At 39.1% G+C, this 25011-nt stretch overlaps 1 protein-coding gene across 3 annotated transcripts in view; it reads left to right on the top strand.

Moving 5' to 3' along the window:
• Positions 1 to 24636, top strand: part of ksr2 (kinase suppressor of ras 2) — a 93111-nt gene extending 68475 nt beyond the window's left edge. For 2 of the 3 annotated variants that reach the window (XM_029440320.1, XM_029440319.1), the window contains exons 12-21: positions 1863 to 2043; positions 2789 to 2830; positions 4751 to 4820; positions 9191 to 9239; positions 10192 to 10553; positions 15104 to 15200; positions 15286 to 15419; positions 17561 to 17695; positions 20210 to 20339; positions 21110 to 24636. In XM_029440320.1, the coding sequence (XP_029296180.1) occupies positions 1863 to 2043; positions 2789 to 2830; positions 4751 to 4820; positions 9191 to 9239; positions 10192 to 10553; positions 15104 to 15200; positions 15286 to 15419; positions 17561 to 17695; positions 20210 to 20339; positions 21110 to 21256 (1347 nt within the window). In that variant the 3' untranslated portion in view covers positions 21257 to 24636. The remainder of the gene's footprint in view (positions 1 to 1862; positions 2044 to 2788; positions 2831 to 4750; positions 4821 to 9190; positions 9240 to 10191; positions 10554 to 15103; positions 15201 to 15285; positions 15420 to 17560; positions 17696 to 20209; positions 20340 to 21109) is intronic. The other variant, XM_029440322.1, reaches the window with a different exon arrangement.
• Positions 24637 to 25011: the final 375 nt, after the last annotated feature.

Genomic DNA, 25011 nt, shown 5'->3' with positions numbered 1-25011 from the left:
GGCGCCTCCCTAGGGAGGTGTTCCAGGCACGGCCAGCTGGGAGGAGACCCCGGGCAACACCCAGGACTCGGAGGAGAGATTATATTTCCTCACTGGCCTGGGAACGCCTCGGGATCCCCCAGTCGGAGCTGGAGGATGTGGCCCGGAAAAGGGGTTTGGGGTTCCCTACTGTAGCTGCTGTCCCCGCGACCCGACCCCGGATAAGCGGTAGACGATGGATAGATGGAAAATACAGTAATACATTTAAAACATTATATTATGCTAAATTATACAAACACATGACATTTTACTATAACTAATAGAGTAAACTGAAGGAAATGCAACCCTGTTACTGAATGTCAACCCTGTTACTCTAATTATAGTAACAGGGTTGCAAATCAATGCTAATTTTAGCTTTTACCTCAGGAATTAATGCTAGCTGCACAATGTAATGCTACTGTATGGAGATGGAATGGACACACTTAGATATCTAACTAAAGAAAGATATGTTTGAAATGAATTTGTTTTATTCTCATAATGTGAGTAACAGGGTTGCGTTTGAGTGCCACACTCCATCAAGAGTGAAAACATTGGAAATATATTTAAAAATAAAAGGTCTTACCTTTGGTCTACCCATGGTAGTAGCACATGACTTGCTGACGTCATTTCCTCTGTGTCATGTGACTAACAGTTTTTTCACTTCCTCTGCCATCTACAAAGGTTTCGGTAACAGGGTAGCACGCATGTTGTGGGACACACTTTCAGTGTAAAATTACTGTTATTTAGAATATGTTTAGGATTTTAAAAATTGATTTCACCATTACAAGAGACATATATAATATAATAATACCAAAAAAAGTAAATAATTTGAATTTGAACATCATTTGAACGGAGTCAAGTGGCTTTTGCACGTAACAAGAGAGCCACGATAGCATCCCTGCTTATTTAGTTGTCTCCTCTCCTTTCCTCAGCTCTGTATCTGACTGACTGTAGGTGTGTGCGCACCTGTGTGTCGGGGGCGGAGCCCCGCCCATTGCAAAACAGAGCAGAGGAGAGAATGTGAATGCGCAAAGCAACGCAGTAAACACTGAAAAGTGCACATAAACTAGATAAATATCATTTAAACCTCTAACTGCTGGTGCATTCAAGGATGCCCTGACATCTGAGATTCGGCTGCTGAACAAAATAACATTTTTAAAAACACCAATGTTTGTTGACTGTTTGTCTTTTAGATTGAAAGTTCAGACTCTGTAATTAATAAAGTGATTTTTCAGCAGAGTCTGTACAATCAGGAGAGATGTATTGAATAAAAGTGATTCTTTTTTGAGTGACTGCTGCAAATAAGTGGCACACAAACATGCTTTGGCTAATTGAAATCCCTTAGGAAGTTATTATATTCAGCCATTATTTGAGTTAAAATTGGATAGAGACCAGACAGTTATGGTAATGCAGAGCTTTAGTTTGGGGACAAAGAGAGGTATTCAGAAGAACTGATTCAGTTTTAGCCAGCCTTATTTTTGGTGATGCTGGAGCATCCTTCAATGCACCATTGTTTTGAAAATAGCTTCCTGTTCACAACTGCAGCCCCACACAACGATAAGATGACATTGTCAGAAAAATAAAGGCAGCATATTGCTCATTTTGATGGATTACCTTTATTCGGGCAAGTTTCACGTCTCTGCAAGTTGATTTCCATATTGTACTGATATTAATGAAAACCAGGTGCTGCCTGGAAGGAAGAAAATCAATCTAGAAACTTGCGGTATGATTCAGAAAGAGCCCAACAATAAAGTAGAGTGCAAGCATTTTGTAATTAACAGACTATAACTTGCAAAAATCAGTATTAAAGTTGAGAAAAACTTCTCTTTTCTGTGTCTTCTCAGGATCACATCCCAGTCCCATACCAGCCAGACTCCAGCAGTAATCCGTCATCCACCACCTCCTCCACCCCGTCTTCCCCGGCTCCCCCTCTGCCCAGCAGTGCCACCCCCCCCTCGCCCCTACATCCCTCCCCACAGTCGGCGCGGCAACAGAAACAGTTCAACTTGACAGGTATCACAATGGGTACTTTATACACTCAAATTCAAACATTTGACAGGGTTATCAGAGAGGACACAATTCACCCTTGACTTACACTATATGAGGATATCAATATGTCGGATGGCAATCTTGGATAAACGTATAAAACAAAGTTTTGGACAGATTTTTACCTGATGGTAGCGCCAGATGAACAGCCAAGTGGAGCAGTATGTCAGATTTATGACATTATTCATCCCGAGGGGAACATGAATGTGTGTGCCACATTTCAGACAATCCTTCCAACAATTGTTTAGACATTTCACTCAAAACCACAATTGTCAACCTCAAGGTGGCGCTAGAAGAAAGGTCAGGGGTCACCAAAGTCAGTAAGACAATCGTTCATTCAATAGTATGCAGTTACCGAATGACATACTGACATTGCCATCACCAGCGACATGTTGCTCGCCTAGCTAAAAACTTGAACAATTTTATATTTCATAAAACTATTCATTAGTGCAACTCACATACTACCTACATGCAAATCAATGGCATTTTGAGTAGCCTAATTCAATCTGAAAATAACAATACATCTTGTAGTGCTCAAAGGTTGAAAATAAAGGGAGAAAAAAACACAGTATAAAAGATAAGAGTTTAAATGGCTAATCAACATAAATTAATACTTGAAAAATAATTTTGAAGCAAAACTATGTTTCTGTATTATCTGTATGAACTAATTGGGTAAATTCTGAATCAACACACAACCAGCTCTGCTTTTGTTTTCTTTCTCCAGCCTCCAGTTATTTCAAATACAAACAACAGTTCATCTTTCCTGGTAAGTAATTGTTTATTACCCCTACCCATAATGCACTATGAGCAGCCCAGGAAAAGTGTGGCGGAGAAGGGCTCTTTTGATGTTGGTGGTGACTCTCAGCCCTTACACCCTCTTTCTGCTTGTCTGATTTGGGCCTCCTAATGATTTGTCAATGCCCAGACTCTTTGCCCACACTGGTACCACACAGACGTTGCTCATTTGGCAGGCTGTTATAGCCGAGACAACCTGGAGTGGTGTGAGGAAAAGAATGAGGCGTAATTAAGATCTGTGGAGACAGGTTTTTGGAAATGCATAAATATGCAGCGCACAGCGGTACGGAGTTTCTGATTATTGCAGCTACACATACTGTCTTCTGTTTTTCATCTGAATTACATCAGCTGCCTTTATGAGCTGCATAACAACATAGTCAAACACCACCACTTACTGTTAGTCCCATCCATCTAAAACCAATATGTCCTAAGTGGAGCCAGTGCAACGTTCACGTCATATTAAATTGACTTTAAATGCTTGTTTTGAAAAAGAAAAACACAATTACATAAACCTCCCAGGGGCGATTACAGTATGATTTTTAAAATGTATCGTCAAGGGCTCAGTTTTGGTGTCGCAAGGGGCTCAAGCATATCCCAATGTACATTTTTGGTGGAAAGAAGGAATTCCCTTCAGTCAGTCTGTCACAGGGACCACAAACACACTGGCTGGCACAGACTCACACTATTGGCCAATTTAGAGCCTCCAATCCTCCTGGCTTGCTGGTCTTCCGAGTAAATCCATGCAAACAACCATGCAGGCAACACGCAGAAAACAAAACCACGTCCTTCTCGCTGTGAGGCCACGGTGCCAGATACTAATGCACCGTGCCACAAAGGGAATGTTTTTTCCGTAGCTCCCACTTTGTGTCACAAATTGTCACAGTGTGCCAACACAGGCGGCAAGCATGGCAGTGATATCCTCTGATGTCTTTCAGAGGTAAATACCACACAATAGCTGGACTCACTCATCTTACATATTGAAAAAGGAACGCTTCCAAAAAATAACAAAAAGAATTAAACCTGCTCTCTTTCTTTCTCCGATGATGTGACGCGCAGTATGCTATACATCCTTTGATGGTGATCAAATAAAAAACATATTCTACATGCGTACTGTGAATGTGCAACAGAATGATATCACATTGCTGTGTATCAACACATGTATTGCATTTATCCAAAGCGTGCCAACATTCTCACCGAGGAGACTTTTCTGCATTGATTGATATTTCCATACAAATCATGTCAAGAAAGAAAGAAAAAAGAAAGGGATTCAATACGGTTCGGAGAATGTGAAGGGCTTTCGTTGTGCAACTAACCTTTTCTCTGCTGCATTTAAATACACCAGGTGCATAGAAAAGAAACAAAACGTGTCGAATTCCAGCACACTGTCAACCGAGTGTTTTTCAAATCGTTTCTGTCATAAATGACTATAAATATAAATGATATTCACAATGTATCATTATATGGTGAATTTGATGCCTGTCAAATGTCAATAATTGAAATGTTGCAATTTGAAACCTCTAAATACCGACAATGTGTGAGAATGTAATGCTTTCCTTTGCTGCTTTAAGCAAGCAAAAAATACATTTAGTTGTTGCTTTGATCATGCCAAAGACTTATCAACGAGGTATTTTGATATCAAGTGAATCAGGATTTACACAAACCTCCAAAACCTTCCAACGCAAGGACACTCCCAATGTGAGGAAAGTAAGGTGCGCCAATAGATGTTTTCTGGGAGTGAAATACATTCTGTGTAAAAGTTTGAAATGCATCAACTTATAATCAGACCAGCCTTTACGCCTGGCAGAGATAACAACGTTAAAAATGATGTAATACTGAGTGTAACTTTGTTCTAACTTGTTGGTTTGATATTTTGTGACTCTAACACCCACAGATGTTGCTCCAGAAGCTCCTCCAAGCAGAGCACCGCAGGTCATTCTGCACCCTGTCCTCTCTGAACCAGGGTGAGTACATCCTGTTACAGATGTAATTCAATAAAACCATATTTCTGACTTTGAAGAAATTAAGAAAGTACGTCTGATCTTCATCAGGCCCTCTGAGTTATCCTTCTCTCATCTACATGCTCCCTCGTCTCCTTCTCTCTGTGGCCGCTGGTCAGAGGCCAAGTCAAACTTATTGGAGCACAGATATTTGGGTGACAATTTCAATGCGAGAGCCGACATGACGAATACTCTGAATGTCAGCATGGCCTTTAGTTCACGCTACACTTGGGATGCCAACTGGATTTTCACTAGCTCTTTGAGCAAGCCAGTGGTCACGGGAAAACAACCGGAAGAGGAGGAGGAGTGATGAGATGCCTTTCGACCCAGATGTTAATTAGATCAGGATCTCAATCTATCACAAGGAACAGGGCAAGATAACCTCCATCTATAAGCGGATGGTCAATTGTGATGAAATATGGACCGTACCCATGCGTTGTAATGGATTAATCAATAGCAAACAATGTAATTATTTTATTTTCTGAATATCAACTTGAAAAGGTCCTAGACAAAAGGCGGCTGATGGTATGAGTTTTAAATGATGGTGTGTAGGGCATATAAGTGATGTTTTTATATAATAATAAAATAACTATATTTGCCGTTTTCATGCTACATTCCTGAAGCAGCTGCCAGCTTTGAGATAAAAAAATGTAAAGCAACTTCTGGAATTAATTAGAATCAGAAGAAAATATGGTACAATAAATAATGTTATGCATACATCACAGTAGGCTTCGTAGTGTTTGAATAGTCTAGGATTGTTTCAAGGATTCAAGAATCATTTATTCACACAGGGTTGCACAATGAAATGCAGTTGTAGCTTAGTCCATTAGGCTGATTGTGAACACAGATCCAGGGTTGACCTCCAGGTCAGGGAAACTCCGTGAAGAGTTATATTATTATTATATTATAATATATGACGTTATATAGGAAACATTTTTCTTTTTCATTGGGTGGGAAGACAAAAAAAATAGCTCAAGGGCCACAGGGTGTTATTTTCCAACCCCTCTAAGCCAAATGGGTATTCAGGCAAAATATCATGAAACAATTATTTGTTGTCAAGCCTTCAACAATTGCAACTCCCGTGTGGCTTTGACAGCTAAACCCTGGGAAATGATTGTGTTGTTTGCTAACATAATAATTATAATAATAAATAAATAATAAATAATTATGGTTTAACCCAGGCCTATTCAATTAGCGGCCCGCGGGCCGGATACGTTCCTTCTGAACTTTTTTCTGGCCCGCAAGAGGTTGCCTGCAAATCGGGCTGGCATATATAGCATAAATAAAACTAAAGCCTGATTCACACCAAATGCGGTGAAAACGCAGGTGTTTCCATCCCACTCCGAGCTGCAGCGGCGTCCGGAAAAACCCGCACTCTGTCCGCACGTGCCATCGGCTCAGTTAAGCTCACGCGAGTTCACGCTGCACACTAGGTTGGCGGGCCACAGAGAGAGTCACTCCCTTACTTTAGCTCGGCAAGCTAACAACACGCTTCAAGATGTCTCTCTCAGAGCCAAAGAAACCTAGAGTTGATTCTGAAAACCGTCACTTCCAGAGCGAATGGACGGACACGTATTTATTTACTTTGCCAGCCGCAAAAAGTAATAAACTGGTGTGTTTATCGTGCAACAAATGTATTTCATGTGATGAAAGAATACAACGTGAAGAGGCACTACAAGTCAAGTCACGGCTCGTTTTCTGCCAGATTTCCCGTGGGCTCAGGGGAACGGAGAAGGAAAGTACAGGGACCGTTAGCATCATGTAACGGAGTCAAGTGGCTTTTGGTCGCTTTTGCCCGGAACAAGAGAGTCACGATAGCAGCCCTGCTTTGCTTTAGTTCTCTCCTCTCCTCTGCTGTGTCTGACTGACTGAGCCCCGCGAAGCAGAGAAAAGAATGTGAACGCGCAAAGTAACGCAGTAAACACGGAAACGTGCACATAAACAAGATACATATCATTTAATAAAAGACCTGTTCAATGTGACAACTGAGTTCTGAATATAAAAAAAACCCAAAAGTGTAATTTCTCTCACTGACTGAAACAGGCTCAACATGACAGAAGTGTGATATGTTTGTAGTTCTATAGGAGTACATCACCTGACTTAATGTGATGCATTCTTAGTGTAAATGCAAAGACACATCTGCTTTATGATTAAAATAAGCCTACTTACTGGTAAATTGTAAACATGTGTAAGATATGTATGTTATTATGAGTCTGATGCTACTGTTTTACTATGTTCTATTTGCATTTAGTATTTCATTTTATGGATATGGACTTCAAAGCACCTTATGTATACTTGGAAGTGTTGAGGATATTATAAACAGGGCTACTTACTGCTAATGTGGTGAATACTGTTTTATTATATTCATCTTTTTTCTACATTAGTGGACATGGAGCTGTTGGGGAAAACAACTCTTGTCTCTTTCGTTTTAAAGATGCAACATTTTGCACTTTTGTGTGAAGCCTTGTAGCCATAGCTTTCCTACTGTTCTGAATGGACTGGTTGCTTTCTGTAATGAATTAAGGTGATACAAATAAAGTGAAACAAGGGGATGCACGTGACTAGTTCATTTCATGTATTAGTAACTATTAACACTACTGTAAGTAAGAGTTATTTGTAGTGATTCATTGACAAGGTATTGTGTGGCCCACAAACCCCCAGTGACTTTCCTATTCGGCCCACTTGCTAATGATGTTCTCAACATTTTATAATCAGTACAACAGATTACTAGACTAGACTTGATACCCACTTAGGTAGATACTGATTTAGATTCCCCGTTAGGGCCATGTTTTAGCTTCACAAAAACATCAAAGGTTAAATAAACCATCTGTAAGCGAACACACTTTCAGGCTGAGGCTAGTAGGACAGGTGGTGAGAGTTCAAACAAGTATCAATCACAGTAAGTGAGAATTTGACAATATCCAATGCAGTGTTTCTAATTTGTTGTAGAGGTGCATCAGAAAGGACCAACATGTCCCAAACAGGTTTGAAATAAAGCCTCTCACAAGTATTGGATAAAACAGCTGGCTGTGACAGATTATTCAATCAAAATTGATCAATGGCCCCTCATCTCCTAAAGAGTGGAGGGGAGAGGAAACATAGCCCATGTGTAATCTACAGTCACATGCAGCTAAACCTGAACAAATTAGATAATAAAGAAATCTCTTGACAAAATGTTGGAAACGGGCATAAAAAACAAGCGCTCAGCTTGAACCTTTATTTATTTGAGTCTCTGCTCGTTACTTTAATCTCTAGATGGACAATTTCACCATCTCTCCCTCTCACAATCTCTCATTCTCTGCCTTTTGACGAATGTGAATACATTAGCATGGGTTATGAAACCCATATTCTCTGATTTAATTAAAGCTATTGTCCCTCCTTTCCCACATCTTTGTATGCTCTTGCAGTGGAAGCTGGCAGGTTTCTTTGGCCTTAATGGCCTCATCCCAGGGTTAATGAGGGTCTGTCTCAGACCCCAACACCCGGCAGGTACCCCTCATTAGAGCAGAGAACTGCAGGTAGGGGCCCTTGGCGCCACAGGAATCACATTATTTTATATGCTGCCTCACCTTTGGTCTTTACCCAGAGTCTAGAAATTGCTTTGCGAACTGTTGTTAATACACCACAGAAAGGTTGTGAGAGGTTACACACTGATGTTACATAGCCAGTTATCTGGACAGAGGAGAGGAGGGTTGAAGAGGGTAAAGCGAGTTCATTTGTGTCGTGTCCCTGGCACCTGTGGTGTAAGTGACAGTGTACATGGCGGGGTCAGAATTTAATAGGGGCTCGGGGCACAAATGCACTTCAAAGTTCATACCGTAAAATGACTGAAATTAAAAATTAGGGTCAGAAAATGCAGCTATTAATTAGTATAAAATCCTGCATCCAAGTTTAATCTGGACATAAACATATTGAGTAATTCTTTAGGAACAAAATACACTGCCTGATTGAGCAAAGACATGTTTGAAATCATTGAGAATAAAACAAATCTAAGTGTAAAAACTGTTTACTTGGTAAGAAAATGTCCTCATTAAAGATATCTTTGGTACTTCTGCATGGATTTGTATCCCTTTTTTTTTTTTTGTTTAACTCCATTGTGAATCCGACAATGTTACAGGAGTGAAATGCTAAATCGGTGGAGAACTCTTAATATATTATACTGTAATTTTGGTAAACATGCCCACACTAGAGCATTAAAGAAACAAATCATTTAGCAAAACATTACGTAAGATAACAACACAGACTCTCATCAGTTATATGGGTGAAAGGAAAACGACCTTAAGATAAACGTTTTCTCACAGATTCATTTCTACTTTTATTCTTCTTGCTTTTAGGAACGAGGGCAACCCTTTACTTCAAATCGAAGTCGACCCTACATCAGACGTGAGTCCTTCTTTTGATCCCTTTGTGATGCTTTTGAATGTATGTGAATGCTTTGTCAATCATTATGTTGTTTGTGTGAAATTAATGGTGAATCCAAATGAAGACAAAATACAGCTCTCACAGTCACTTCTCATAGTCATTTGCAGTGTTTAGCATAATTCGGCTCAGGTCCTTGAGCAGCCTCAAGCTATGTTTTGTGTCAAAGCAGCAGGAAGGAAAAATATGTCGCTGTTCTGTAACAATGATATATCCTGAGACAATATAATGAAGATTGCCTTGAATAATATTCCAGCAGGCATCTTTGAATCGGTCATTTTCACTCCTGCAGTATATTATATTTAAAATCAAATCAGAATAAATCACAGTTTTTTCCCTCTGGCTGTTTTCACTTTTCAGAACTCTTTTTAAAGTAAATTGGTAATGGCCTAAACTGCAGTCAGTATTTCAGACGCACACAACTTGACACAAATGGTTTGTTTTTCTTCATAGAGACAACATATGTACATGTGCAGAGTATGTTTTACATATATGTCACAGCATATTTAGGATTTAAACAGTAGTGAGTACACATTTATTGATGACCTTGAATACATACTGTATGTATGATATACAAATATTTATTTTCTTTTGACCATGCAATGTCGGTTTTGGAAATGACCTAAAAGTCTGAAATAAATATATAATCATTGCATTGCATGTAGCAATGTACATACATAATATGACAGGACAAGGTATTGCATTCAGCAGATACACAACCACGCATGTCTCTGAGACTTTGAGGAGGTTTCTGCAGATTGTGATCCTCCAGCTACTGAATGGCATTTGTCAGAATAAAAGCATTTGACGTCTTGGTAGAATATTTTAACACCACCTCTTTGTGTTGGATAAGAACATTTCAATTTGTGAAATGCCTGAAGCTATCAAAGAGCAGTTCAATTTTACTTTTTCACAGAACGAGGAGGGCAACGACGAGGACTCCGGTGACGAGTTCGAGGAGATGAACCTGTCGCTCCTGTCGGCTCGCAACTTCCCGCGCAAGGCCAGCCAGACCAGCATCTTCCTGCAGGAGTGGGACATCCCGTTTGAGCAGCTGGAGATCGGAGAGATGATCGGCACGGGGCGCTTTGGCAAAGTTTTCCACGGACGCTGGCACGGTGAGGTGGCCCTCCGCTTGATCGATATCGAGCGCGACAACGAGGACCAGCTCAAGGCCTTCAAGCGTGAGGTGATGGCCTACCGCAACACTCGCCACGAGAATGTGGTGCTGTTTATGGGGGCCTGTATGAGCCCACCACACCTGGCAATCATCACCAGGTAAGGATAAAGATGGGACATGTTGTGTTGCATATTAAACTTGCTGTGCTGTCATAATTTGAAGTTACAAGTTTAATGTCCTCCATTTGTAATGTATGTCATTTCTTATAAGCACCTTCATTTCCCTGTTAATTGCAATGACAATGGTGTCCAGCAACAACACACTTGCAGCATATTTTAGTATGCATACTGACTTTTTTGAGTACACTCTTGTTTTCGAGTGTAAACACACTACATACTCAAATCATATTTACGGTATGTAGTATGAACGCAGCTATAGTTTTAAAGCATTTGTGTCCAGAGGAAAAACATATAACATGGAATATATTCAATTAAAGGAGAATATTGTGCAGGGATTTACTATAACATATATTAATATAGTTTGGGATAATTGGATTTACTTGAATATTACATTGCATCTATATAAATTGTAGAGTAAAACTGAAGAAGATAAAGGAATATACAGCTGTATGATAGGATGTGCAATATTTAATAAATTATAAGTGTGGAGAAAGCCAAACACTGCAAAAGTCAAGTATGCATTTATCAAAATGATTGAAAATACTGTATTTTTGTATAAAAACATGTTTAATTAATACATGTGCAATGTCAAAAATATGCAAACATTTCCACAGGTCATTTGGTATTCCACATTGAGAGAACGGGGATAACATATGCAAACAAAAAACGTAACATTTTCATGAATATACTGATCCTCACTCCTCACATGTTGATTTCATCCTCACTTGTTTATTGCGAACCGCTGAGTCTCCTGAAAGTTCACATCACACCTCCGAAATGTGTCGTTTGCTCTGCTTCTGAATCCTGAACTTAAGTAGCTGTTTGGCCTCCAGAGCTGGTCCTTGTCCCCTGGGACTCATTTCAGATCAGCCACTGACCTGCCCCCCCGCTGGAACAAAGAGTTTAGAGTGTCTGACAATGAAGAAGCCTGCTGCGGGCGTTATGATGACGAGGCTGCTAGGAACACCCACCGCCTGCTGTGATTGTCTGAACCACAGTGGTTGGAGTGAATTCTCTCACATTGTGAAAAACTTCAACTATTTGACATATTAGTGTTTGCAATTTTTGTAGCAAGTATTTTCTCATTTGTAACAAAGTTCTTGTCCATCACAAGGAATACTCTCTTGTTTAATGAATTAGCTAATAACTTTCAAAAAGAAAATAGTTTGGATATTTGTCATCAACACAGGCTGTGAACAATGAACCCCTTTGTTTCTTCTATTTTCTGCTTTTGTTTGAACTTTTTCTTTCCTTCCTTCTCTATGAAGAAAGAGAAGAAAGACCCACCATGGATTCACAGTTTAAAAAGTGATTCAGGAGAGAAAGCATTCCTTGTGAGCGTAAATAGCTGTTAAGTAACGGATTCAGAGGTTGATGGATTGAGATGCGTGATTGCAGTGGATGCCAGCTGAAATTATTGTGAGTGCAGGGGAGCTGACAGATGTGCTGGCTGCTTCTCAACAATCCCCACTCCTGATTGCTGAAAATAATAGCAAATGTCAGTGCAACAGGTGGCTTTGTTATCCACCAATAATCTGCTTCTCCTATTTCTCCTTTTTTTTTAAGAGAACTAAGTTCAGTTTCTCATACTCATGCAAGTGCAACATGATAAACCTGTAATATTAACTGTGGTTTATTGGATTTTTTAAGGATGAGAGATTTCAGGTTGCATTAGTGAAATCATAAATATTGATTGTTTAATTTGTCACAAGTGACTGTGGATCGATTTTTCCGAGTGTTCAGAACACAGGGTTATATCTGGGATGTTACTGCTGCGTTTGTATCTATGGATATGGCATAATTACTCACATAGGTGACTTTCAGCGCGTTGAGGTGGCCTCGTGAGCTTTTCATCAGCTGTGTATGTAGAGGGATTGTACATACACTTTGTACAGCCTATACACATCCTGTTTAACCAGAGGTATAGCATTAATTGTTGTCTTAAGGCATATTGTGTACGTAAGGTGCCTACTGAAGTGACACTGAAGCCATAAGCCACATTTTGGTGTTGAATAGCGCCAGAGGACAGAGAGTCACTAAAAATGCAGCTGCTGTCAGGTCAACGTTGGTAATGAATATGTATGAACTGTTGGCTTCAGGTCCTTTGTTGGTCACCTGTGTGGCACAGTCGGGGTTGAGGACTTCAGGTGTGAGGCAGGGGGTGGCTGCAGAGCTGTCTATTAATATGCCGTTGTGATGGCACCCCTCCAGAAATATGACACCACCTCCACGCATCGCAGTGTTACAGCCTCACCCTGGCACCTAGTGGGCCCACGTGTCAGTTCAGAATGATGGCATTTTATCCTGCAACAACATCTCAAACTGCACTAACTCCCTGACACACACACACACACACACACACACACACACACACACACACACACACACACACACACACACACACACACAGAATTTGAGAAGTGAACTGACAAGATAAAGATTATCTCGGGTCAACAGTAATTTAGAAGTGCAAATTTGCACAACCTCACAAACACTCTGCTGTCAGAGTTTAGAACAAATTGTTCCATGAGTCCTAGCTAACTCATTTTCGTAATGCTAAATATGTCTGTTAGCTGTGTAAATATCTAATGTTAGCAAATTAAATATAAATACATTGGAGAAACTTAGTAGAAAGGAAGTTTATACAATTGTATACTATTGGTGCCACTTGTAATTCTTCATCTTTCGTTATAGAGGATCTTCGGTAACTTGCAGAAGATGCATGTTCACGTCGCATCGTACAGACTGTAAAAAAACATTAGCCACATAGACATTTCTGACAGTTACAATATCTCCCACTTGCAAAGTGTCCGCGAAATGTAAATAAAATCTAACAGTTATACTTTTGATAGATTGATTTCTTTATTTCCGTTTCATGCACACAAAGTGCCCAACCCTCATGGGTTTACGCGACACTAAAAATATAGTTGCAGTGGTCAATATATTTTATACCATTACCAAATTATAAGTTATTTTATCGATTTGGCTTATTCAAAATGAGCTCTATACTCTGTGAAAAAAAAACATTTCCTTACTAAGGGTAATCGTCTTGGAATAATGCGTAAACATAGTAACATTGGGACATTTTTCTTCATCCCATTCTGCCGACATGCCTTGAATGCAGCATTAGCAAGATCGACAGGAGCAATAAAACAGTGAATATAGTAACTCTCAACAACAAAGCGATCGACGTTCTATAAAACATAAAAACACATATAGTAGTGGTATGTATGTTACTTAAGCAACATATTTTGTATCAATATCTATAATAATGATTTTGTAACCTCATAATGATGTAAGATAATCAAATGTATGCATTTCTGGGCTAAAGGTCATCTATAGAATATATCCTAGAGGGAGGATGGGGTATTGCATGTTCCTAAGGGAGGGGCAGAGTACAAGAGAGCAGACACCTGCTCGGACACAAGCGTTTGGAACGCAGTGCTTTTCTCCCAAGAACGTACTCAGAGTTTGTTATGTACTTACGTATCTCCACTTGTATCTAACTTTGAACTTCTCCAGTGATTTTCTTTTTGACGAAGTATTACGCTAAGAGTCTGAGTTAGACTAGAATTTCAACAGTTTAAGTAGTTTAAAGAAGTGTCTGTGGAGGAGATCCAATCCTTCATCTCTGGCCCGGAGGACAGAATGTGTCCACGACAATATAGACATGCGTATAAATAGAATTTAAAAAGAGTCAAATACAATAGATAAACAAGCATAGATTCAACAAAAACGGAATAAACAAAAAAATCTAACTGAAAAGTGCAAGATATGAAGGAATAGTCCCAAATGTAATTTATTAAAAGGCAGTGGCGAACTGAAAAGCTTTAGGCAGGGTCAGGCAAGTTTATTTTAAATAGCACATTTCAACAACAAGGCAATTTAAATGCTTCACAATAAACATCAAAAGCATCGAGACAGAATTAAAAGGAAACACATGATAAAATTACATTTAAATACAGTGATTAAGGAGCCAAGTGTGTAGAAATAAAAACATGCTATAATAGAATAAGTATAAAAACAAGAATAAAAGTTACTGTGCTGCGCAAACAGAAAAGTCTTCAGCCTTGATTTAAAAGAAGTGAAAGCTGCAGCGGACCTGCAGTTATCTGGAGGTTTATTCCAGATATATGGTTCATAACGAACGCTTCTTCTTCACGTTTACTTTTGGCTCAAAGCTGAAAATGGATTCAAGCCCAATTGGAGGCTGCATACTGTTTTATTGTGTAGGACAGTAGTGGAAGGAAGGGTGCTCATTGTTTACTTCTTTGTGGCCCATAACAAAGGGTCAACTGTTTAAAACAGGGGCGCTTTGACGAGAAAGTAATAACACTAAATGTACCTTGGATTAGACTCAGGTCAAACTAAGGTTGAATGTCATTCTTTATTTATTCGAACAAATAGAAAATGAATTGAACAAGTTGGAATGTGATCACAGGGTCGACCTGAAATGACAAATGTTTTGAAGTTGATAAAATGATTACATAAGTCTGCACAGTAAAACTTGTCTTTGTCCCCTCTCTCAGTCTGTGTAAAGGCAGGACACTTTATTCTGTGGTGCGGGATGCCAAGGTTGTCCTGGATGTTAACAAGACCAGACAGATCGCACAAGAGATGGTCAAGGTAAAACAACTCAACGCTGATTCCCCAGAACACTTCTGCAGTGCACATCATATTACAGAAAAGTCACATCTCTCTCTGTCCTCAGGGGATGGGCTACCTCCACGCGAAGGCGATCTTACACAAAGACATGAAGTCCAAGAACGTGTTTTATGACAACGGCAAAGTCGTCATCACCGACTTTGGACTCTTCACCATATCTGGGGTTTTGCAGGCTGGCAGGTAATTATTTTCAATACACATCCGAGACAGAAGCACTTTCTTCAGTGTTTATATCACAGGACTTCTCCATGGAGACAGAATGACATTATTATAACAGTATTGGCACTCGTGGTATCGAGACAACAACACATTGAGTGGAGGTAAATAGTCACAAAAAGTAATTAATAATATGTTCTTTATTTTTATAATGCAGCCGGGCTGTATTTATTTATTGTTATTTATTTTTTTATTTACACATTTTACATATCTTAAGACCAGTAAGCAGCAGTCTCTACAAACCTTCTGCTACCATTTTAACCAATCTTATTTCAGCTTTTCTGCTCAGATGCAAAGTGTCGAGGGTTGTGACTGGACCCTTTTCCCCCTGTTGCTTTCAAAACAAATAGACCAGCATTAGGAGGGCAACATTCTCCACCTGTATGTTGGTATGTTGGTGATGAGATACAGATGGAGCTCGGCCTGAAATCTTTCTCAAAGTTCATCATTTTGTGGGCGATATTGAGTCTGAGCTGTAAGTGTAACATGCCTAATTTACCTTCAGTTGTTTGTCTTTAGTCCAGCTTTACGTCTCTCAACCACTGAAGGACACAAACAGTGTTAAAGAAAAGTGTTTACGAGACGGGGAAAAAAATGAGTAACCAGGTCAAAGTAGAGTAGAGATTCAATAGTGGTTGGATTAAGCTGACTGTGCAGACGGTATTAACGGAAATGTCATACAAAGAAAACTGAATCACTGGTAACTATTAAAGTGCTATAAATTGTTTCTCGCTGACAAATAGAGAACATTTTCTCTCATTTACCGTGTCATGGCTGAGCAAACAGGTAAATTGTATTGACCTCATGAGGCCAACACTTTTATCATTAACCCTCCAGAAACCGTAAGTAGGTAGTGAAAGACAGACCAGTGAGCCTATATCTGCAGGCCCAGCAGGATTATTTACCAGGGATGTTTTCCCAAATATAATTAGCATATTACAAAGCTGACGTAGTCTAAAATGTTACAATATTTTACATTGTTTTTTTGCAATCATAGAAACTATACTATATATCATTGTTCAATGGGTAGAACACACTGAAGCTGTGAGGGTAAGATGGTGCCAGAGGTAACATTATGCACAATTAAATGGTATTCATGGATATTACAATAGTGTTTTATGGCTCTATCCTACACAACATTTGCATGTGTTTACTGTCACTATATTGTTAAGCGCCCCTCATATTAAAGGAATAGTTTAACATTCTGAGAAATGTGCTTTCTTGCCGAGATGTAGATGATAAGATCGATAGCACTCTCATATCTGCGTTATCTATGGAGCTAGAGCCAAGTAAATTAGTTTAGCTTAGAACATTGTGGCCCTGAATGACTTTAGGGCTGTGGTGGAATCTATTGAGTCCATGCTGCCTGTGTGCAAATGTTTTATCTGATCATTTTAAAGTCACTCAAATCTATGTGCTTTTTTATTAATTGTTGAAACTCTGTTGCTGCAATTCTTGGCAAGCTCAAACTTGTTAAAGAGATCTTTCAGTAGAGTTACGCTGAATAAAAAAACAAAGAAAAGGGCAAAGGAAGAACTCGATTAAATTATGGAGCGGACTCGAGTGCTTGTTAGCGATGCAAGATAGCATCTGTCAACATGCATGATGTGCATTTTCAAGAATTTGTGTCTAATAAACACAATGCTGTGGCCATGCATCCTTCTGACTGAACAAAGCTACATTTTCTCTGCATCAATTGAAATATAGTTTTTGTTTTACACGTGTGCAGGTGCAGTCATGCATGTGCACGTGCCCTCCCACCCCTCACCCCCGTAACATGGGGCTCTCCTGAAAGCCTCGAACACTGTCCCAGTAAAACCATATAGTCCTTTTAAGTTTGTATTTGTGTACGTATTAAACGAGTGAGCTCAATGATGTTGCAACACTATGCCAGTGACGCAGCTGCGAGGGTTTAAGTGCACACACTTTTCTTATACAATAATTGAAAAGCAACATCATGCACTTATCTTATTATGGCTATCTGCAATGACAATGATCTGCAATGCAAGCAGCAATGTGACATCTTTACTGTGGCTTGGCAGCGTGATACAGCAGACCAAATAAACCCTGACAAGTCTCCATCTCCACGTTTCCTCATTCTGCAGCCGGAGAGAAGACAAACTGAGGATCCCCAACGGCTGGCTGTGTCACCTGGCCCCAGAAATAATCCAGCAGCTCTCCCCGGACACAGAGGAGGACAAGCTTCCCTTCTCCAAACAGTCGGATGTCTTTGCTTTTGGGTAAGTGTCATCTCCACTGATGCCTTCCTTTTTGTTTGTCCAGACAAGGCCGGAGCCTAATGTTGGACAATCTTCGCCCGCTGTTGACAGAGAGAGTTTACAAATCCCAAATATTTGTTCCAAATAAATTCTTGCTTGTATAGAGTAGCGTCCTGAAACTCCACATCACGTGACAAAGAGGCCACGTTCATTAACAGGTTTTCAGATCTCATTATAGATTTTCACTAATTACCGCACAAAGACATAGCCTGTAATAATCTGTGATTTTCTAAATGACATTTTTGCTACCAACCATTTAATGAGAGCAGGATTAGACGTAGACAAAACTTAATTGCTTAAACATTATCAGATTTGGACATAGACCCCACTTGGTCCAATATGCCTGATTGTGACGACCGCTGACTTGCCACATGACACTTATGAATGGACCCCTGGTTACCGTGGTGATGGGGAAGGAAATGTTGCACAAATGATCATTGGCAGCTTGAAGACAGCCAGATACCAGAGAAGCTGATTAGAGTAGATAAAGCGCACGCTGATTCGGGATTGTTTCCTCCATGTGGGTGCAAGAGAAGGTTTAGACTCTTCGAGAGTTACCTTCTTGAATTTTAAACTGATTGGATAATTACAGGAAGAGGGAAACTGTGTGAATGTTGAGGGAGCCAAGAGACATCAACTAATTGATTAGGCAGGAGGAGTGAATCAAAGAGGAGTAAGATTTACAAAGTCAGCTGTGTTTCTGATTGAACGTCTGCTAAACTTCGTCTCTTGGATGCTTTTACGTTTGGGCTTCCAAACATCTGGTGCTAAATTGTTTTCCAGGGGAAAGTCTCAGCTGCACAGGAGGTGATGGGGTTTTATGTTTGGCAGGCAGCAACAGGCTTTTGTGGGAATTGAATAGGCAAATTCAACCTTCATCCACAGAGGAATAAGATAAACATTACAATGGCCAATATCTCCAGAGTTCCAAATGTAAACATTCAAACAGAAAGATAAATAAATATAGCGAAAAGATCTGTTGTGCAAGTGACTGCAAAGGAACACTACAGACAGTAGATTTTTACAGACTGCAAAAAGCTAAGGAACTGTAAATGTATGAAAAGTAATGGGTGGCAGGGGGAATGTCTTATGTTGTTTTCTTTTTTTGGGTTAGGGAGAAGGGTCCTAATAATTCAACAATATCTTATCATTCGTCACCATCTTACAGCAGCTCCCACCTTTATTTTATTCTGCATCTTACAGTGACAGAAAGCCACAGTGCAGTAGTAAAACATGTACATATATAATACAAAGTGACTAACAGCTGGTGGTTTGTTTAAAAATAAAGAATGGCTGGAATATTTGGTACATTTCGTTAAGTTTGCCAACATTTTGGAAAGCGCTAATTCAAAGATTTCACATTAACTGCACTTTTAGTTATTAATGGCAAAATGAATTCTACCAAACAATAGTGTGACATTTTGAGATTTTGTAGAGAGGGTGTAGGAACCAAAGAAAATACTTTAGGGAGAGCCTTGCTTTTACAAACTAATATTCAGGCCCCTCCCCATCACAATTATTGTCATACAGTCCCTAAAGAGCGGACATCCTGTTACTGCATTTTGGACACATTCACATTTTTTCATTTTGATCGTTGTCGTATTCTTTATCTTTTTTTTACAAAACTGCCCAAACAGTAACAAGCCCCAGCTTCAATCATTTTGACCCAAATCATCTCAGAGTCCCTGAGTTATAACATACAGATTGCTTTTCTGAGTGTCCCTCTGGCTTCTCAAACCAAGGTGTCCTCCCTCTCCTCCTCTTAAGTTCAATTTTACATTTCTCCTAAGTTGATTTAAAAATCCCCACAGCTCCTGTTCTTCCTCCAATGCCATTACTGATTCACTTGTGGGGGTGGACCCTGCTTTGTTGACTCCAGTACTATTGCATTTTCAGATGGTCCCCCATATGGAGGTTTTGTTGCTATATCATTCTAAAGGGAAGAAGAGTGCAGTGCTGCCGCACAATGTCCAGCTGCTCTGATATCTCTTGTGTTACCTAGAGGTGACCCCAATGACTGTTTTACATATTCATCGACAATCAGCCGTCATTTTTTCTGCCTACTCCTGGCAAAGAGCTATTTTTATGCTACTCAAACTTGACGTGCAGGAGCAGAATGAAAACAACGCTTATTTGCACAGGGAGAGCTGCATGCTAATTCTGCCTGAGCAGTAATTACAAGTGTGTTGTCTCTTTAACTTCTGGATTCAAATCAAAATTAAAGACAAAATTCACCCACAAAATGCCAATTTTTGCATAGATCACGATCCAACTGTGCCAAAGCATCATCTAGAGTTGTAAATAAATCTGAAAAACATTGAATTGTATGTTTTACACTTGATGCGACTGAAATCTTGCCTGGTAGTGTTAGCACTGGGAGGGATGGGAACCCTCCGTAGGTGCCTTCTGAAGCTGTGGCGTTATTCTCTTGACCGGTCCAAAGCATTGACCATCACCGTTCCTCTTTCCTCACAGCACCATCTGGTACGAGTTACACGCACGCGAGTGGCCTTACAAGAGTCAGCCAGCAGAGGTGATCATATGGCAGATTGGCAGCGGGATGAAGCCCAACCTCGCCCAAACTGGCATGGGGAAGGAGATATCAGTAAGGGCTTTATTTCCTTTTCATTTCTCACAGTTCCTGAGTCACTCATTCTTTTAAACTCAAGTGTATTGCTGCATTTGTTTCATATTTAAACACTCATTGAATCCTAGACTAGATGTGCTCCAACACAAAATGTTGATTATTACTTTGAAATAAGCTTTTCATGATAACAACAATAAGCAATCTGGGGCTAGTTTCACAGAACAGTTTTGAAGACGATCCCGAGGAACAATGAAATATTTTGTGAAATTTACAACTAAAACACTTCTAACAAATAGAAACTTTTTTGACACCTTTTTGAAATGTTGCATAAATGTATTTAAATAACCCTGGTGGCCTTTTCTGACATTGTATGAGCTTTAGTTGCGTCCACCCCTCTCCCATCTCCTTATAAAAACTCATATATTTATTCATACCCTATTTCTGACATTTTGGTTTAGCTCCTGTAGTTTCAGGCACTAAAGCTGTTTTTTTTCTGCAAGTGCTGACCGTGTTGGCAAGCGGGCCATATCAGTGGGCCAAACTACAATAACTAACGTCCAGGTGTTTTCAGAACACCTTGATGCACCTGTCCCTTTCCCCTCATGCAGTGTCTTTGTCTAATATCTTTCCTCGCACAACCCTACCGTTTGAAAACCTCTGTTTAAGACTAAATCAATATTTGAGGAAAGTATATCTCGTCTCAGTATGTCCAGGGAGATTTGCCCAATGTTTATTAATTCAGTAATCATTCCAAATCTAAAAGCTCCTTTTCAATGTATCTATTCCAGGACATTCTGCTTCTGTGCTGGGCGTACAAGCAGGATGAGCGGCCCAGCTTCTCCAAGCTGGTAGACTTACTGGAAAAGTTGCCAAAACGGAATCGTCGCCTTTCCCACCCAGGGCACTTCTGGAAGTCAGCTGAGTATGTCAAATGAGTTAGGGACACAAAACAGCAAACAATCAGCAACTATTAAAAAACAAAAAAAACAACAGCAGCCATTACTCTACTTAAATAACCCACCTCCTTAAAGAATGCACTGAATCCAAAAGCCAGCCCAGTGATGAAAACTGCCCGTGCTGTGTGTATTTTCATGGAATGTTGGCATGTGTGTGTACAGACAGGATGACTGTCAGGCTTCTCTCAGCAGTCGGGACTCATATTTTCATTGGTTTGGATATTTTTTCCTTTTTATCTTTTTTGTCTTTTACTATTGACTTGATCCCTTCATAATATTTGATTTATATCCTGGATGTATCTTGCTTGTAACTTTCGACTGATCACATCATTCTGGACTTAAAAAAAACAACATGTGTTTGAGAACAAATGTAGATTTATTTTCCCATGTCTTCTTCTGTTTTGTTTTGAATGAATGTAACTGTTGTACATCACACATTGTATATATTCATTGCATTCTCTTGCCATTCCTTATGTCTGTCAACTGTGTAGACCATTTTGTCCGTGTTACCTCATGGTCTCTCATGTGTGGATGTCTGTACTGGCTACATGTTTGTCTCAAAAGGTTTTTTAACTTTAAAAAAATGTCCTCTTATTGACGCCGTACCATTTGAATGTGAAGAAGCCAGCGTCCCTGTTTGTGTGGGGATGTGTTGACACGGTTCTTTGATGGGAGGATGTTCTCTGATCAGCCTGTGCTTTGAATATTGCCTGTGAACATAAGCGAGACGTTTGAACAATAACAGTTTTTTGGGGGAAAAAGCCGGTCAGATCAGGACTTCCTCACTTGACGCTGTTCTGTGAAATCGCTGACACTTGAAATGTATCTCGTCAACTAATTACCCTTCAGATATGCTATCACTGAGCCCCCCCATTTCCCAGAAATAAATTTATTTTACTTTAAATAGCTAAAGAAAGATACAGACTATAATAGATACAGATTCAAATCCAAAGCTTGTTACTGTATAGTCAGTTATTTTTATTCAATTGATACATGAACTGACACGTTAGCTTTCTGAGTAGTGTATGAAACTGTTCTTAAAATAGTTTGGAACTGTAAAGAAGACCTGTTGCTAATGGGCCTGGGTCTGAGGAAAACGATGTGACTGTTGGACGCGTAAAGGGAGAGCACACAACCTTTAAAAAGGCAACACACAAACTCTAGTCAAGGTAATCTTTCAGTTTGTTTTTCACCTGGTAAAATGTGTTTGTAGTTGCTTAAAAGCAGTGTTGTAGTCACTTTGAATTTATATTCATCCTGCCTCAACTTTAATTTTTATCCAAAACAATAACAAAAGATTGAGAGACATAAACAACACAATTGCGAGGAAAAGTTTAACTTAAAAAAATATATATATAGTACACTAGAAAGTAGAAATGTTTAAAAATTAACTCTTTCAAATCAATCCTCCCAAACATTGATAAATTACTATAATTCAGAAATCAGCGGTATAAAGGTGTTTTCAGACGAGCTTGATCAAACAGTTACTACAGCCCTCAGTTATGAGATAATGCTAAAGTAAAACTACTACAGCTACCACTCTGTTCAAAAGTTAGCTAAAATGCTAAGAGAATTGTAAGAGCAAAAGGAGAAGTCAGCGAACTGGCTCATTAATGTCGGAGACTACAGTTTACCAGACCAAGTAAGACTGTTGCAATGGTGCCTTTGATTGAATTCAACTTTTAAGAGGAAGATTCTGTTATTTAGTTTGTTATATAGTTTGGCTTTAAGGCAAAGACGTGTTCACTCAAATCAATACACAGTTTATTTTACAAGAGAAATATAATATAGTACATGCATATACTGTATAGGCACACAGACACACACACACAGACAGACACACACACACACAGACACACACACACACACACAGTTCATTCATGTTGTTAGCTGTGGCTGTATAGAAATAAAGTGAGGTGTTTTTTGTCGCAACAAAGATCAAGCAGGGGATGAGTACATCATCTTCTGTCTCTTTACTCACTATTCATGGAGGTTACCCTGTGAAGCGCTGTAACTCTATATTTTAACACTGATCAGAAAATGAATGTCTTTCATTAACCATACAACCTTACAAAAAGAGACTTGTTCTTGTCTCTGTAATAACTAGGCTTCTCTTGACTACAACACTGCTGAAAAAGTGACTGTGGAGGACAAATCAATCTTAAACTTGCCTTTTTTTTTTTTTTTATCTTCGCACACTTCATTTACACAAATCTAAAGAGTGAATTATTGAGTTATAAAGTTAAAGTAAAAAGTTAGAAACTTCAATCTGGCTGAACTTTCCCTTCGACATATCAGAAAAGACATATCAGGATGCTGAAAGAACCACCCCAGGCCATTTTCTACTTCATACTGTATATCATAATATATTTTAATGTGTGTTTTAAAGATATAACAAATCTGAGTCATATCATCATGAATTGGAAGCTGTGGCGTCCTTTGAGCTGTATACTGCTTTTGATTCTCTCTAGCCACGTGGAATAGATAGAGACAATCCAATCATGTTAAATAGCCATTTTCCACCTCGTATATAAACATCTGCCAGTGTTGGAAAATGCATACAAACAATCTGCTGCTGTTTTTTGGAGTCTGTCTGTCTATTTTGGAATTGCTGGGATTCAAATATTGTAAGTGGATCATTTATATTTGTACTGTTTACAACTTTCAAGTGCATGAGTTGGATTATCAAAGATTGATTCTTGTTTATGAAAAAAAAAAAATCCTTCTACACTATATATAAAAAGTTATGTGAGCATTTTTCTGATGAACTGTTGTCCATTGAGCAGTTTGATCTCAATACGTAATGAAGTTTTACGTCAGGCTTTGCAGAACTTTTCAACAGCTTTGTTTGAGAGAATGATTGTTTCAGAATATTTATAGATTATATAAATGATTAGACTAGCATTTAAATTACAAAAAGGGTTGTGGCCTGTGCACATGCTAGAGTTGACGACAACCTGACTGGACAACAATCAAAGATCTAACATTAGTGCCAAGTGTACATAACAGATTGTAGACTATGTTTTATCGTCACTTGCCGTAATATCAATATTCCTTGTGAATTATTTGACTTCTTTCTTTTGAATGTACAAATTGTGTTGTGTTTTTTTGTTGTTTCTGTTTTCTGTTCATTTAAATTAATTTTCCGCCATTTTCCTTCTAATTGCATAAGCATTGATGCTGTGTTGTTTCTTTTCCTTGATTCCGTCCTTGTATTGTAGATGATAGCTCCAAAAAGCTTGTATTTAATGATGCCTTATGGTCCATGGCTTAGTGATGGGTAGATTTTGATCACAAGCTCTTTTATTTGCACTCATCCTTTACAAAGTGTATGACAATAAAAAGATGTTTTCATTTTGGATGTTTTCTGTTTCTTTTATGTCATCTTTTATCTTAGCCAACCCTTATCCATATTTTACTTTGGTTGACATCTTTACCACATCTTTAAAGAGCAAACATAGTGTTGAGTCAGTGCTTACTACCTAATGAATTGTTCCAAGCATGATGCGGTCACCATCTGATTCTAGTGCAACTTCTGATGCTGTGTGTAGTCAAGCTCGAAATATTTAAAGTGATCCTCCATACAAAATCTGTTTTACTATGAAACACCCTCAACCTCGAGGCTTCAAGGCTATGAAAGGCTAGAGAATAAATCCATATCATTGTCAATGTTTTCCAGTCGTTTTAATGTCAGGATAGAATATAAATAACATAAAAGATCTATAGAGACTTGT

Source organism: Cottoperca gobio, chromosome 9 (genome assembly GCF_900634415.1).
Source record: "Cottoperca gobio chromosome 9, fCotGob3.1, whole genome shotgun sequence".
NCBI classification, from domain to species: Eukaryota; Metazoa; Chordata; class Actinopteri; order Perciformes; family Bovichtidae; genus Cottoperca; species Cottoperca gobio.
This window is presented reverse-complemented; position numbering and strand designations above follow the sequence as displayed.